Source organism: Lichenostomus cassidix, chromosome 8 (assembly GCF_008360975.1).
Source record: "Lichenostomus cassidix isolate B80296 chromosome 8, HeHo_3.0, whole genome shotgun sequence".
NCBI lineage: Eukaryota > Metazoa > Chordata > Aves > Passeriformes > Meliphagidae > Lichenostomus > Lichenostomus cassidix.
In genome coordinates, this window is record NC_139489.1 from 18,096,973 (window position 1) to 18,113,021 (window position 16,049).

The 16,049-nt window shown below is 38.5% G+C and overlaps 1 protein-coding gene across 2 annotated transcripts in view; it reads left to right on the forward strand.

Moving 5' to 3' along the window:
* Window positions 1-16,049, forward strand: part of PALMD (palmdelphin) — a 48,832-nt gene that overhangs the window by 29,322 nt on the left and 3,461 nt on the right. For both annotated transcript variants that reach the window (XM_085068168.1, XM_085068169.1), the window contains exons 4-8: window positions 3,963-4,093; window positions 11,373-11,487; window positions 12,358-12,391; window positions 12,488-12,598; window positions 13,312-14,412. In XM_085068168.1, the coding sequence (XP_084924294.1) occupies window positions 3,963-4,093; window positions 11,373-11,487; window positions 12,358-12,391; window positions 12,488-12,598; window positions 13,312-14,412 (1,492 nt within the window). The remainder of the gene's footprint in view (window positions 1-3,962; window positions 4,094-11,372; window positions 11,488-12,357; window positions 12,392-12,487; window positions 12,599-13,311; window positions 14,413-16,049) is intronic.

The following is a 16,049-nucleotide window of genomic DNA, read 5'->3' on the forward strand; positions in this document are numbered from 1 at the left end:
AAAGAAGGATCAAGCATACATTTAAATATATGCTTACATGCACGTGTATGCTGTATAAATACAAACATATCATTACATATTTGGAGCACACAAAATGTAGACTACTTTTTCCAACTCAGGAATAAGATGAGCCCTTAATATGAGATACAACACTGGTACTTGAACATCTTTCGCCTGATGCCCTAAAAGCTTTGTCCTTTAATGAACATGCATGCTTCAGACTAATTCAGGTATTTCAATGGAGTCAAACAACAAAAGGATCCAGTGCATAAACTGCATTAAAACAGGTTTAGTCTTCCAAAACACTTAAACACTTCAGTAAATTTTACTGAGGGATCATTTCCCTAGTGATTCAGGTTGGTTTCACTCATTTGTGCACGGACCAGTTGTGCCTGGTGAAATCCAGATCTCCCTGATTTATTAATATAACTCACACCTGTCCCCTAGGAAACTATTGCAGGTTAGTAAATCTTACTGCCATAGAGATGTTTTTTTTAGATGGATATCACTATCCTGTTCCTGATTTTGTCCTTCCTATTTATAACGCTTTGTAACAGGTTTATTAAAAGGTTGTTGGTTTGTGGGGGTTTTTTGATTGGAGCTTTTTTGGTATGTTTTTTGTTTGCTGTGGATTGGTTTTTTTAAACTTCCATTTAGTAAATATGAATCCCTGCTCTGGCTTACCAATGACTGTTTGCTGTCCCCTAGCAAACATCTTACTAGAAAGACACAGAAGAGGCATCATAACAGATCTTAGTTATCTGGTAGAACTGGAGAAGGAACATCTCTACATACCCTACATACATCTCTACATCTATGACATGAAGTGGAGGGCATGCAAGTAAATACACCTGTGTGGACAGGGCTTCACAGAACTGTAAGGGGTATTGGGACCTGCTAGTGAGAGGACAGGGGAAGTTTCTTCAAGTATTTCTAGATGAACCAACAACTAATCCTTCCTTCTACCCAGAATCCTTCTCACTGAGGCAACAAGGGAAAGGACCAGACAGCATTGTTTGAACAGTGCAGTCAGCACTGATTTGCATGTACTTTCTAAGAGCTTTTATAGTTTAGCTTATTAAATTTCAGGCTTCCAACATGCCTGAACTCCATCAGTGCTACCTTGTGGATGCTGATTACACACCTCCTCCTTCCAGCCGTTAACAGTGTTGAACCACATTTTTTTGTGAAAATTATTTATGCCTTCCTCTAAAGGTTGTAAGGTAAACTGTCATAGCTCTGGGAGACCAAGACCCAAAAACTCAAAGCACCCTTGCTTTCCAGCGAAGAATAAATCTTTCAGTGCTAGTCCAGCCTTGTTAAGTATTACTGTGGAGTTATACTGGAGGACACATTGTATATTATTCACAGAATTTGCAGAATATTGTCACAGTACTTTTGATGTGACCATGAACCATAAAACAAAGTGATTACTTTCCAGCACTCTGGCCATTCCCAGGGTTTTATCACATCACATCACAGTGCATAAGTATCCCTTTCATTAATCTATGGAACCTAATGCAAAATGGAAGTGCTTTCACATCAGTGCTATAACATGTAGCCTAGTGCTACAACCTAATTCTGAGCTAGAGACACTTTGTCATGGAAGGAAAAGCTAGACAGCAGAGAAAAACCTGTCAGGCCCAAAGCAGCTGCTCCTGCACTGGCTTGTGTCAATGCCTGGATGGAACAGACTTGAAACTTCCTTTTATTCAGAGACTGTTTCCAAACTACACAATGTGTCATTCTTTCAAAAATGGCTATTTAAATGAAAAAGATTACATGACATTTAGTTGGGAGCAGCAGCATACTGCACTAGAAAAATGCAAAAATAACACTATTGTGTTACACTCGTATTTAAGGACTTTGTTTTCTTGGGCCTAACCTGATATATACAGAAGCTTTTATTGATTTCAATTGATGCTATCAGTTTCTACAGTGCCAGCCCTGCTGTAAATCTCAAAATAAATTATAGATTTATTTTTGGAGATATCAGTGCTAGACTAACACAGTTCTAGCCCAGATGAAAACCTCACTTTTCTAGGAGCCCTACTTATTAAAATCTAAACAGCTTGATAGAAAGGGAATCAATAACTATGTTCCCTCCAGCTTGAGAACACAGTATTTTGTAGTCAATGAGTTGTGCCAACACCAAGCTACTTGCATCTACCAGATCATATAAAACTATCCTATTAAAATTGCATTTATTTCATTAGAGCCTAAGACACAACTGCCAGGAAGTGCCCCTAAATCATTCTACAGAGTCAAGGCTCAGGACATCAGTTTTGACCAACCTGTGTTTACCAAGATTCCCTAGGATCCAGTGTTGAGAGAGACAGAATATTGTCCTGCAGGGCTAAGGCAACTGTAAACATTGCTCTTAGATCCCACAGGTAAAAAAATAAAAAGCACCATGGAGTGAACAGACTTCTCAACAAGCCTGTTTTAGACACACTTTCTATGATATTATATACCAAGTGGAAAATTGCTTTTAACTGAAGTCAGGTCCTACATATACATTGCTCTGCCAGCTGGGCCTCAGTAATGACCTCATGTAAACTACACAATAAATAGAAAAGTGTAGGAAGCAACAGTTTAAGTGACTCAACACAGGATGCAGGCAGGGATTCCAACAGCCCCTGCAAGCAGCACTGAGGTTAACACAGCCGTCTCACCAGTGCTGGGCATACTCTGCCTCAAGCAGCAGTAGTCAAAATTCAACTTAATCTGCATCCCCGTCCTGCAATTCACAAAACTATACGGGGGGGAAAACCAAAAACTTACCATGGAAATTACACAGCTCAAGGAATCTAAAGTATAACTGGAACATTCATGGTTAGTTAAAGAGTTTATATGGGTGCCCTTTTTTTGCATGTCGAAAGAATATTTCTAAAGAGTCTCAACTCCTTCCCCAAGGCAACAACTGGGTCTATACCCCTCTGTTAGACTGAAAGGAATAAAAAGAGTGCAAGAAAGTTGGCATGGTTTACAACTTTTTGCCTGCAAATATGAACTTATCTCCAAGAATATTTTCTTTTGACACCATGAGTATTTTTGAGAGCTCTGATGGCTTTCAGGAACCACCTTTCATAGAGTAAAGCAGCTGTAGGAAGCAATCAGTGCATACAACTATATTTTGCAGAATTTGAAAACACAGCTGAGAGAGATACACTTACCTGTCACAGACAATACACCCATTTATAAGTCACCACTGCACAGAAAGAACTCCACAGGCACTAGCCAGGTCAGGACCTAAATACCTAAGCTCTGGATTGCCCCTACAACAGCAGCTCTAAATACATAGCAGATCTGCTGAAACACTAACCAGTCACCAGCTGCCCATGCTCCACCTTTCCCCTGCCACTCTTATCCCACACATCTTCACCAGATGAAATGTGAGTTCACTATCATAATTACCCAAGATCCTTGTAAGTTCCAGGGGTAGTATTGCATCACTAACTCCCTAAAGATCTCTTACTGCTACACAATTTCATTTACAGAAACTTTTCATCTTTCATACCTCCTTCCAGAAGTTATGCAATGCCTGAATGCCAGAATTCAATGCTATTGAAATAAAATTATGATGCTTCTGACAGGAGCCTTTCACAGGAATCTGTTATGTGTCTGGTCGTTCAACTGGTTTGCTTTATTGAAGACACACACCCCACTGGATCCACTTACCAATATTAATCTGTTATGGATAGCAGCTGACATACTCTGCATTTTTGTTGGATGAACTAATAAAGTGGGACATTGTTCCTAAAGTTTTCATTTTGAGCCAATCTCAAAACAAAAAAGTTGTTTAGTATTTCTCTTCTAGTGGCACTCACTGTGGTCAGGTTACTTTATGATGGATAGATCCCAGTGCTGTGGATCACATCTGTGGCATCAAAACAAATACAGTAAATGGGTGAATACCCTAACTTTTAGCATTCACTTACTTGTCTATCTTTCCCCATCAGAAAAAGGCCATGCGAGAAAAATGGCTCTTGGATGGCTTTAGTTCTATGACTCCAAAAGAAGAAGAAGAAATGCAAAGGCAGAATCAGGAGGACCAGCGACGGACTCATGAGCTGGAACAAGACATTTTCAGGTAGGGAAGTACTCCTGCCCTTGTGTCTGGGTTAAAATGGTCCCTTAGAAGTCCTACTACATTTTGTAAAATATGAAAATGTCAAGAACATGCAGAAGTAAACACACGCAGAGTAAAGCAATCTTTTTGTTTTCTAGTCATCTAGAATTAGAGAAAACACAATGCAATTTTCCATACTGTAAAGTCTATCAAACTGCACAATAACTATATTGGAGAGTATTTGTTTCTCTAATTCTAGATATTCTTTCCATGCTGTATTCAGTAGGCGTAAGCCACAACATACGGGGCTTGCTCTGAGATAGCAATTGTTGAACCAGAACTTCAAAATAAGAGTACATTTTGAAAGTTCTTCAGTTTCACTAAGCCCTGGAACAGCCTTTAATACCTGACTTTCACCTTAACAGCACTTCAGAACAGTAAAGGCTCCCTAGCCCCATTAGTAATACTTATCTTCACTTTTCTATGCTGTTTTGTATTCAGTTTACTCCCAGAAACCTTGCTGCAGTAAAGGTCTTTTTCTACCTTTCATTAGAGATGTTCCTACAAATCTCATTGGCTAGTGCCTCCCTATCACACAAAGCTAACATTAAACTGCAGAGACAGTCTCATGAATTACTCTTTTATTTACTATGGACATGATTCCAGGTGCTTATTAGCTTCAGTTAGCCCTTCCCAAATACCACAGGGCTGTGTAGACCATCAGCTCCTTCCCTGGTATTGCCCCTTAGCACGCAAAGAAACGATGAAATGTTCCTATTCCTTTAGGTTCTGGAATGTTTCATCATCCTTTTTCAAGGCTTCTTCCTCTATTTCAGTTTCAATAGCATTTTCCTCTATGCTTTTCTTCCACTGTCCTCCTACACTCACTCTTTTGGCAAAGCTGTCACCAAGATTACCTTCTCTGGTGATCTCTCATCCTCTTCCCTCTTTACTCCATCTCTGACACAGATAATAATTCTCTTGGCTGACAAGCAGCAGTGCTAGTTTGTCCTATAATTATGCTGACTTCTTGCTCAAAAGCACTTTTCTCAACAGAACAGCTTTTCACACACCTCTGTAGAATTCCTTGCTGCAGTGGTAGGAGGTAGACAGTATGCCCTGAAAACATCCCAGGAGGCTGTCATTCTGAAGGCATGCAAGAGGGGTCCATAGGACAGGGTGATTGCCAGAAAAGAACACCATCTAGGGATAGAATGGGCTAAGGAGCAACAAGGAAATTGTGCTGAGCAAGTCCCCATCAGACCACTGGAAGTTCAGCCCTTCTCTAAGTAGTGAGAGGGGAGATTAAAGTCTTCTTGACCATGAGCAAAGCCTGGAGATTTAGCAAATATCTCTGTCCTGCATTTAGAAATTGGTAATAGGACATCTTGAAAATGATTTTTTTTTTAAAGTCTCAGAAGCAAGTCAAGAACTGGATTTGATATGTGGCTGTGTAGGTGACAGAATGCTTTTATTCTCCTGACATGGCCTATCTACACTGTTCACAATTCATTTGATGACACCCAGGTAACAAACAAGCAGACACCTCCTCATTCTTGGAGGTCTGAGAATGTCTATGTCACTAAAAAGGAAAGTTACTGAACTCCTGACATAGTGACTCACTTAAAAACAGTGAACTAGTACAAAGTGTACAGCATCTAAATCTAGTCTGTCACCTCATACCACACCTTTAGAGTCTCTACACCTGAGCCATTGTAACTGAGCTGTCTCACAGCAATGTTGGCAGTGACTCCTCCTGCCCTATGCCTGGACATACCTGGAATGCAGAATTAGGACCAAAACCTTCCTACAATACTAGTTCATGGATTTACACAATTAGGGTGCATTGTTCATATATATAATCTCCACCTCTTGCAGAAACCTGGGTTTATAACCACAGTTGCAGAGTCTTCTTGTACTTTTTTTGCAATCATGGGCCTGAATTTGTCATCAGCTCAGTGGCCTTAATTTTTATTTCCTTAGATACTGAAACTAAACACACAGTTAGCTTTTCTTTTCTGAATGTAGCCATATAAACTTTTTTTTTAGGATAATTAGATTTTATCACTATTACAAATAGTGAAATAGTAATTCAACTGGAGCTTCAGACCAGAAAAAAGCCTTTAATTCATGTAGGAAAAATTAGCATCAAAGGAATACTTCCTCAGCTTGAGATCTATAGATCCAAAACTTGACAAGGGGTTATAAATTTTTAAGTCTATATTTTAAAAAATGCCCATAGGCATTTAAAGAATGATTTCTAAATACATTTTTCTTTAAGAAAGGAGAATTTTAAGTGTCAAACCCATCATTTGTCCCTAGCTGCTTTCCAAAATCCAAAACATGGATCCTAGAGTAACATCTCAGCCAGTTTCTATTTCTTCCTAATTGCAAGGCCTGGATGCAGAGATGCTGTCAGTGGGCAGACTGCATATTCACATTACTTGGATCATGCATTTTTGTAAACAAGGCAGATGTTCCTCAGCTCACATAGCTGATGTAGACCTGAGCCTGCAACAGCCTAACTAGAAATGTACCTGACACCTTCTTTCTCACTGGAGTTTTGGCCAGAGACTTGGAAAACATTCAGCATGTACAAAACCAAAAATCAATTTTAGAATTTCTTTTCCATGAAGATGGGATATATGGATGACAGATTTGTTTAGATAGTTGGGTTTTTTTGGCTTGTTCTGTGTGTGTGTTTGTGTTGGGGTTTTTGTTTCTTTGTTATGCTAGTGGTGTTTTTTTTAATTTCTATTTTTTCTGCCTGCTTTTAGCAGACACGTAGGTAGTTATGAATTCTTTTCCTAAATAGTTTCAGATGCAGTTAATTACAAGCACAAGTAATGTTTGTATACCTAGATGGCTCACCTTCTGACCATAAACCAGCAACTTAAATGCTTATGCAAATGAATGAAATAATTTTACTTGCAACTGTAGGCACTACAATGGGAAAAGAAATGCAATAAATATGTGATTGTAGTTGCTGGGCTTTCTCCTCTTATTAAAAATATTCTTCCTTTTCCAAGAATATAAGGATATCTGTTTTACTACACTTGCTGTTTAACAGAAGTTGTGACTGGTTACTTCTATAATTTTATATATGTTGCTCTTTCACATCAATTGATTTTTTCATGGCAAACTAAGCATTTTCATAGCTATTTGTTGTTAATACCAGTGTTACCAAATAGCTCTTCCTGTCTGTGTCCTGGGAAGTTCCAATAAATTGCTTCCTCCTTAAAATGATTCCTACTACTTAATATACATCTGAAATACTTCAGATTTATTTGTAGTGAAATAAAACAGACAAACTACATGAGCAGAAAATTATTAACTAACAAAATAGAACACAAAATGACATGCTCTTTACTCTCACAATAACAATTTCACAGGTGCAATGCATCCTAGAAATGAAAATCTGTACAGAAATTCTCCTTATTTCATCCATGAGTCACTCTGAATTATAGGGCTTAACTCACCACGGCTGAAGTTGTAAAAACAGTTTAGAGGTTTGTAAGGCCTTGATATCAAAAGAAATATTTTCATTACTGATATATTTAGTTTCATGAATAAGCCATCTATAAACCTTAGAGTCCTTGGCATCTTCTATCTTGACAATAAACAGAAGACTCAGACAAGGACATTTGATTTTACAGATGGAGAATGGAGGCAGAAGAACACACCTGGAGTCATGTGGGAACTTCCCTCTGAGCTAAGAATTTAGGCAGGCTTATTCACATGGACAGTCTTTTCCTATAAATTATATTTCTTACAATTCCCCAATAGCTGTTTAGCAAGGGCATGCAGAAAAATGTCCATGTTACCTTCCAAATAGCATTACATCTTGCTGACACGTACCCAGGCCAGTTGCAAATCAGCCAGTGGTGATACAGAAACCTAGGAATAAAGTCCACTAATAAATGTAAAACATGCACCATACAGTACTTTTGCTATGCCATAGATATCACCAAAGCTAACAAAAGCTTGCTTGACCTTTGACCTGCCCTGTAAATAAAATATTGCTTAACTGATTGTGTAGACATGTCATACATTAGAAATAACAAATTGAGAGGCTCAGTAGAATTTTTTCTTCTGAGCATCTGACAAATAAAATTTACATGATTCAGACATATTCAGTTCACTCTATTGACTACACTCTGTGTATTTTATCTTCAGTTAAAAAAATATTAATTACTTTAAAGACTTTTTGCATACCCTTAGACCAGTCTTTGTTTCTTTCTGCTGAGAGGACCATTGCAATTGTAGACAGATTATTCACAGTAGTGGCATGGGCCTTCCCATCACCATCCTAAATGGCACCTCTCTTTTGAAACATTCTTTACTTGGGTGTCAAATTGGGCTAGTGTATGGCTGCTAATTAATTTAGATTTGAGCATTTTTTTTATACAAGAGAGAGTTCCACTCTTTGTATCAATGACAAAACAGTGAATAGCAAGCAGTCTGAGCCACCTTGCAGACAAATGGCTGAATACTTTGGTTACAGACAAAAGAATTTCATTTATATTATCTGTCCTATTTACCCCCTTGACATGTTAGAAGCTTCAGTGAGGCAAGTGAGCACATCCTTGGTCAGGGTACAAGCTGAATGAAGAATTAGAAGTCCCATTTTCCATTTAATCTTCAGCCAATAACACTCATTCTTGATGGAATTAGTTGCTAAACAACATATTTAAAAATGCAAAACGACTAAGGTCTATTCAACTGCTGGTAATGTGAGGCATGAAAGCAGACTCAGGCTATACTCCAGAGCTGCTAAAGCATTTGACTCACCTCAAAACATGTGAGGACTTGCTGAACTGCCTTTTCCACTCAGTCTGGTATTCTTCAGGGTGATATCTTCCTATCTGCTTTTCATTCGTAAGCCTTTTTTTTTTCTGGGGTGGCAAGTGATGGCTCTTGTTGGCAGTGATGCCAACTGCAGCAGATTAGCTGGTAGCCAGCAGCAGCCAGGCAAACTCCATAGATTTTCTTAATTCAGCTGCTACTTTGGCAGAGAAACCTTCCATTTAGTGTCTTGGCTTCTAAGGTTTCTTCTCTCATCCACACTTCTCTACTATTTATTTCTCCCTCTCAAATAACAAGTGCATCTCTTAAAAATTTTTTTTCTACAAATTCCAGTGTGCAAACTCACAACATGTTCTGAAAATGAACCACAAAATCTGTTTCTGCAAGTATAAGTACAAAAGAGATATTTAGTCTAGATACAATGCCCATTACATGAGAATTTCTGTCTAAATCCACTGAGCATTGAATAATTTCTCTTAATTACCATATAAAGTGGGTGTTGGTATGGGTGTAAGAGCATATATAAACTTTAATTTGTTTCTTGATCACCCAGGTAAATATATGGTGTTTATAATCTTTGATTTATTTGGAGTTGTGTTTTCTCTTTTTCCCCACCTCCCTGTTTTTTTTAAGATCTCCAATATTTTTCCTCCTCTTCTTTTACCTGTGTGTCTAGGAGTGTTTAGAGTGAAGACTAAAATAAACCAACGGCATAAGTAAATGATTTTTCAGTTGATTATGCTTCTGTGGTTTTTTAATGATTTTCAAATTATGATAATATTGCAATCAAGTCTCATCTAAAAATACAACATCTCAATATATTAAACAAAGACTGTTCCATAAGAAATGCAAAAATATGGCACGTGGCCTTTACTTTCTTTTATAGCTGTCCAAAAATATTCAACCCCCTTGTAAAATTTTTTAATTTTAGTACTGTAATCAGTACCTTTGATCAGGCTTCTAAGGCCATCTTGCAGAGCTCAGGTCCAGCTGTTAGCAGCTTTTAAATATTTTTTGCAGCTTTCAAATTTTTTTTCAGCTTTTATTTTCATCTTGAAAGTATTTTTTTCCCCATCTTAGTTCTGAGGTCTGCAATACTTTGTATATCAAGAAAGAGGACATTGTCACTAACAGATAAAAGTCCATGTAGAGTCCTGTTACTGTACCTCTAGATATCTGAGTTGAAATAGGGCAAGAGCCATCATATTAATTCAGATTCCTCAGCCACGTAGAAGGAAATAAATAATGCTTATCTCTCAACCTGCATTCAGCTTTTCTAATCTGATTACTTTAATGGGATGACAGACTTTAAACAGTCATGTTGACTTCGGTATAATATTGTGAATCCTAGCACATAGTAAAGAAGTCAAAATACAACACTTTTTTGCCTTGGGGTCATAGACCAACACTTCTACAACCCTGATTGTAACTTTGTCTCAGATCATCCAGTCGGAACTATTCTGACTGTTCTCAGCAAAACCTGTTACCAGTTGCAGCTGCCTTGAGTCTACAGCCATTGATTTTCAGCATGGATTCAAAAACATATTTCACTGATAGGCATACTTCACTCAAATATATAAGCTTTCAAAATGCCTTTTTTTTTCCTTGAAGTTCTTTCAAAAAGAACCAGGACACTCAAGTTATACAGCACTATCCTACAGCATAAGACATTCAGTTCAAGTCCCAGTTCAAAGTTAGATCTGGAGTTGCATTCGAGATCTTTGTGGAAGAGTGACTTCCCAACTGCTCAGCTAATAAGGCAAATTCTATCTAAAATCCAGCGAACATACACAGAAAGAAACATTGACTAGAAAGAATTAAAAAATAGGATGTAGGACACCTAAATAAGTCACTGCCTTACTCAACAGAGAAAAGAATTTGACTGAGATACTCTACCTTAGAGATGTGCTTTAACCCAGGACAACCAGGCATAGCTTTCTCCCTCTCTCACACAGAGATTATATTTTTTTATCCTGGACCTTTCTGTCTAGAAATATTTGTCATATGCTAAGAAAATAAAAACTCTCCTTAATCACTGTACTCAGCTTTAACATGCAAGAAACCATGCAACACAGCCTTAATACATAACAAGAAGGACAGGGAAAGGAGCTGTAAGATACAAACCTATAGCAAGGGCCAATAGCTCAAAAGAAGTTTTGACTGCAGAGCCTTAATATTCTTTTTACATAACAATAAAAGCTTTTAAAGGAAAACAGCTAACCCATCAGCCAAGACCTAACTGACACTATAGTTCATGTTTACACATGGAAGGCTTTGTTCATTGTTTGGTTTTGGTTTTTTTTTTTCTTTTTAAATGAAAATACTATTTCACACTTATTTCCCAATGTGTGTGAAATTATAAGCTGATTTCATATAAGAGCAAAGTTTGCCGAGGTAAGTAGAACCAGCCCTAGTAGTGTCCATACTCCCAATGTATCAGCTCTACAGTGTTGTTCTCTGCCTGGTATTAAACCAAATGCAACTGTGATTGCAGACTGGAGAAGGAAATCGAGGCTCTGGAAAGACAAGAAATGGAAGTCTCAGCTAAGGAAGAAGCAATTTTAAAGAAACTGAAGTCTGTCGAGAAAACAACAGAAGACATAATAAAGGTTAGTGCTATACTATTCCAGAAATAGAATTTATTACTCATTCATCATCATATCCAGGGAAAGGGGAACTAGCTGGATCCCATGAGTAGTCATGAGCTTCTGAAGTGACAGCAGTTCGAACACAAGAGGGGTCAATGTTACATTGTTTAAGCCTCATATGTCTTCATTTGCTTATTCATGGGGGTGGGGGAGTGATTCCTATCTTTACTCATCTATAGCACATCTCCACAAAACACCACTGCCACCAACCAGCAACTTTGCATCTCAGCCAGAGACAGACAACACGTACTGACCAGGTACAAAGACTGGGGTATTTATTCTCCTGCAGGTGCAGCTAAACTGCATCACGCTCCCCCCAAGTCACTAACAGAGGTTATGATCAAACACACCTTAATGTTATCAGCCATTGGTCTTTGTCAAAAGGTCATTTTAATATTTTAAAATCTTAAACCATCTCAAAAAATACAGCGATGAAACTAAACTTCAGTTCTCCAGCTGTTCTTACATACACACATATTCTCTAAAGATACACAGGGAGATAAGTAAAACTGGAAAGCCAAAGTAGAATCTTTGAAAAATCTTTGAAGCCAACCTAGTAGGGCCACAGTGGGAGGCTGGGTCACTGTTCAACACTTCATAATATTTTCTGTCCTTTCCTGTGTGATGTGGAATCATATTGGCAAGAAAGACCACAAATTTCACTTTCTCACTTGCCATGCTCCAACTGAGCACATTTCACTTTTAGCCCCTTCTCTGTATGAAGCTGTACACACCAAAGGTTAAAACTATCAGGGAAACCAAAGTACTGTCTAGTTAACATCTTAAAAGTAACTGTCACATTCATTGTTAATGGTTCTCTTTCCCACCTAGTCTGTGAAGACTGAAAAAGCAGGACTTGAAAAAGGTACGTTCAGTCAAAAGAATATCTTTTAAAAGGTTCTTGTAGAAGTAAGTTAAAACAAACTAATGCTTTGTGGATCTGTGGATCTTCTTTACTCAGAGGCAGCAGACTACATATATGCCAGCATACCTGACCTTCCCAAGTATTTCAGACCCTCTGCACTGAGGAGTACAGCACATGCTGACACAGATGATGAAGAAAAGAGAAAAGGTACTGCTTATTAGTAACTCCAGAAGGTGTCAATATGTACAAAAGCTTCTTATATATTGAATCTAATACACTTTAAGCAAAGAATAGACATTACAGATGAGAGACACTTGTTCTCATTTAAGCTGTGTTACCAGCTAGGTCATCAAAACTGAGAGGTGAGACACTGGTATAAGGTATGTGCCACAGAGAGTAACTCTTTTCACCATTGACACTTCTTTCCAGCACTTCATTCCTCTGCCTGTCATAACTAAGTACTGACTCCCTTTATATCATTCATTTCACATTTTCTATTTGCACTTACAGCTGTTGGGCAGCCAGCAGTAGTCTGGTTATTCCCCAACTACTACAAAGCCTCCAAACCCTTCAAAGTGCCCAAGACTTTCTGGCATTGCAGCACATTTAGCTCTTTCAGCTGCTATTGCCCAGCATAACACCAGGGGCCAAGGTTAAATCTGGATTTCTCAGTCTATCACGTAATGAAACTGTCTCTTCAACAGCTGATTTTTCCTCACAGAATTAGACCTAAATGAAAATATTTTTTACCACAGGATAAAAGAGGACATTCAAAATGAAAATCTAATATACCAGTTGTGTATGTGATAATTTCACACATTTAATAATTCATTCTGACAGTCATTCTTTATCACTGTCAGAACTCCTGCATGTTGTGCAGCTACTGCATTAGCAGTTAAAGCACTTGTTTCTTTCAACAGCACTGTTTGCCATGGAAATTAAGGTTGAAAAAGACATGAAGACAGGAGAAAACACAGTGTTATCCACAATACCTCTTCCCTCAAAGGAGTTTAAAGAGACAGGAATTAAAGTCTATGATGATGGCAGGAAGTCAGTCTATGCAGTGTCCTCAAATGGCAGCACAACACAAAATGGGATGGATGAACTTGCTCCTGTTGAAGTGGAAGACCTGCTACGGCAGGCAACTGAAAAAAATTCTCAGTCTCCCACAGAGTATCATGAACCTGTGTTTGCAAACAAATTCTGCAGGCCAGTTACTCCTCAGAAAGACAAAATAGTCCCTGGACCAAAACTGGAAGGCACTGACAAAAGAGAGATGAATGGATTTAGCAATCATCAGGCAGAGTTCTCCTCTAAAACAGAGCCCTTTATGCAGCAAAATAAAGAGAATGGGTTTGCTCTTCCAAAGGTAACACAACCAAAGTCTCCCTCTCCAGTAATTTCCCATTCAGAAAAGGAAGTGCACACTAATCCTGAGAACGGGATCATTCATAATGAAGAAAGAAAAGCTGCACATGAAGAACTAAAACCTTATCAGAATACAAAAGAAAGACATAATGAGACAAGGTTTTTAAATCCCTCTCATACTAATGAAACATCCCCTGCACCTCAGGATGAGGAAGATGTTCGGTACAACATTGTCCAGGCTGTACCTTGTTACGTGGATGAATCTGAACCAGTAACAATGGTTTTCATGGGTTACCAGCGCATTGATGATGATGATGATGCAGAAGCAAACCAAAAGTTGTCCCAATATGATGGGGTTATCCGTGCAGAACTAGTTATCATTGATGATGATGATGAAGATGACAGCAAATCAGAGAAACCAGCATATCATCCCATAGGCCATTATAGTCAGGTTTATCAGCCACCAAACAGGAAAACCACAGAAGTCCCACAGACAAACCCTGTGAGCAGTCTGGGTGCCAGCCTGAACAAGGTACCCCACAAAAATTCCATCTCTCTGCAAGAACAAGAGGAACGCTTAAGCTCACCAACACAGCATGCTCATCTTCACAGCCAGGTGTCTGGAGATGGTACAGAAGATCCCTCACTCACAGGTAACAGAAAAGGAAAATCATGTCACTGCTGTTCGCTCATGTAGCAAACTGATACTGTTGGCAACTGTGTCACTTAGATTATTTTGATGGTTTCACAGACTAATATGCTATTAGTAATAATTTCTCTGCTCTTGTTTGTTAACAAATACCAATCTACATTTTGGATCTGTTCAATTACTTTGTCTTTAGCAATGCACTAGTTACCATATCAAAATTTGGAAAATAAACTATCCCAGAAAAGCTATTCCTGGAACCTTCAAAGATTAAAACTGGTTCTCTCCTAAGTTCCATTAATGCTACCACAATTAGCAGAATTAGTTTTCATTTCTTGTGGGTACCTAACAGCATTGCTACTTAACACTTCCTCCTCCCTCACTTGCATGTTTTTGTGCCTGCCTGCATTCCAACTACTTCCTAGATTATCCAAAATACTCCTTGAATCAAAAACACTGCTTAATAATCAGCTTTACTCTGTATTTTTAAGGAATTAACATTGCCAAAGTTGTCTTGATAGTGTTTATGCAAGTTTTAATATTTTTTCATTAACCCAAGTTAGATATTTTTATAGCTTCTGAAAGATAATGAAACAGTTTTCATCACTACACAGGGTTAGTCCAATAGCCCACAGAGTTATTTTTGAATACTTTTTTATACTCTATTAATACACACAGTATCTATTTCCTACTATAAAGTTTTATAACAGAAGGTTGAAAGCAATAGAAAAATCTTCCGGAAACATAGAGAGCTCTTCTTTATGATTATGTTGCGCTTTAATGCATACAATTAAACCACACTTAGGCATACTCCAAGCAGCAGATTTCAGACAGTAGTCACATTCCATTTGAAGGAAAGAACACTGTGGTTGAATTACAGGAAGATCAGGGGTCCTGATACCACATTCTCTCCCTCCAAACAATTTGCAGCAAAAGTATAAGTTTGGGGCCTGCCTCAAGCTGTATTTACAGCCCAGGAATTTTTACACTACATGTAAAGCTAGGAGAGATAATCATTGGATCATGTAAGAACTTCCAAGTATTTTTACATCAGTAAGCACTGATTGGGAAGAGCTGTTCAGCAAGCAATGCTCTCAGCTTTTAGGAGTATCAACATCATGAAGTCATACACACAACAGCCAGAAATATTCCAGCAGTGCTGCCCAGCCTTTCTAGTCAATTAAGCCAGTACACTTTTACATCACTTGAGAGGACTTTTGCTTTCCTCAAGCACCCATCCTGCCATCTGTGCAGTTCCCTGTGTCCTCCAGTACCACAGACTGCTGCCAGCAGCTCTTATGCCAGCAACTGAAGGCAGAAGTAGTTAATACAGGCAAGATAAACCACTCCAGAAGTTGCTCCAGCCCATTATATTTTGGGGATAGTCCCTCAATTCCCCCATCACATATGTACAGGATAATGGAGGAGGGACACTCACCCACCCACCAGCAGGTTTCTACTGAAACAGGTCATTCATCCTACAGCCCAGTGAGTGGGTGCTCCTGAATGTATCCTGGGAAAGAATTTTCCAAGTAGTAACTACAAGCTGGCAGTACCATTCAGGTGAGCCATATACAGGCCATGAGATGTTAGCTGAGCACCTTTATCTGTAACAATCCCTGCTTACTTCTGTCTCCCAAGACA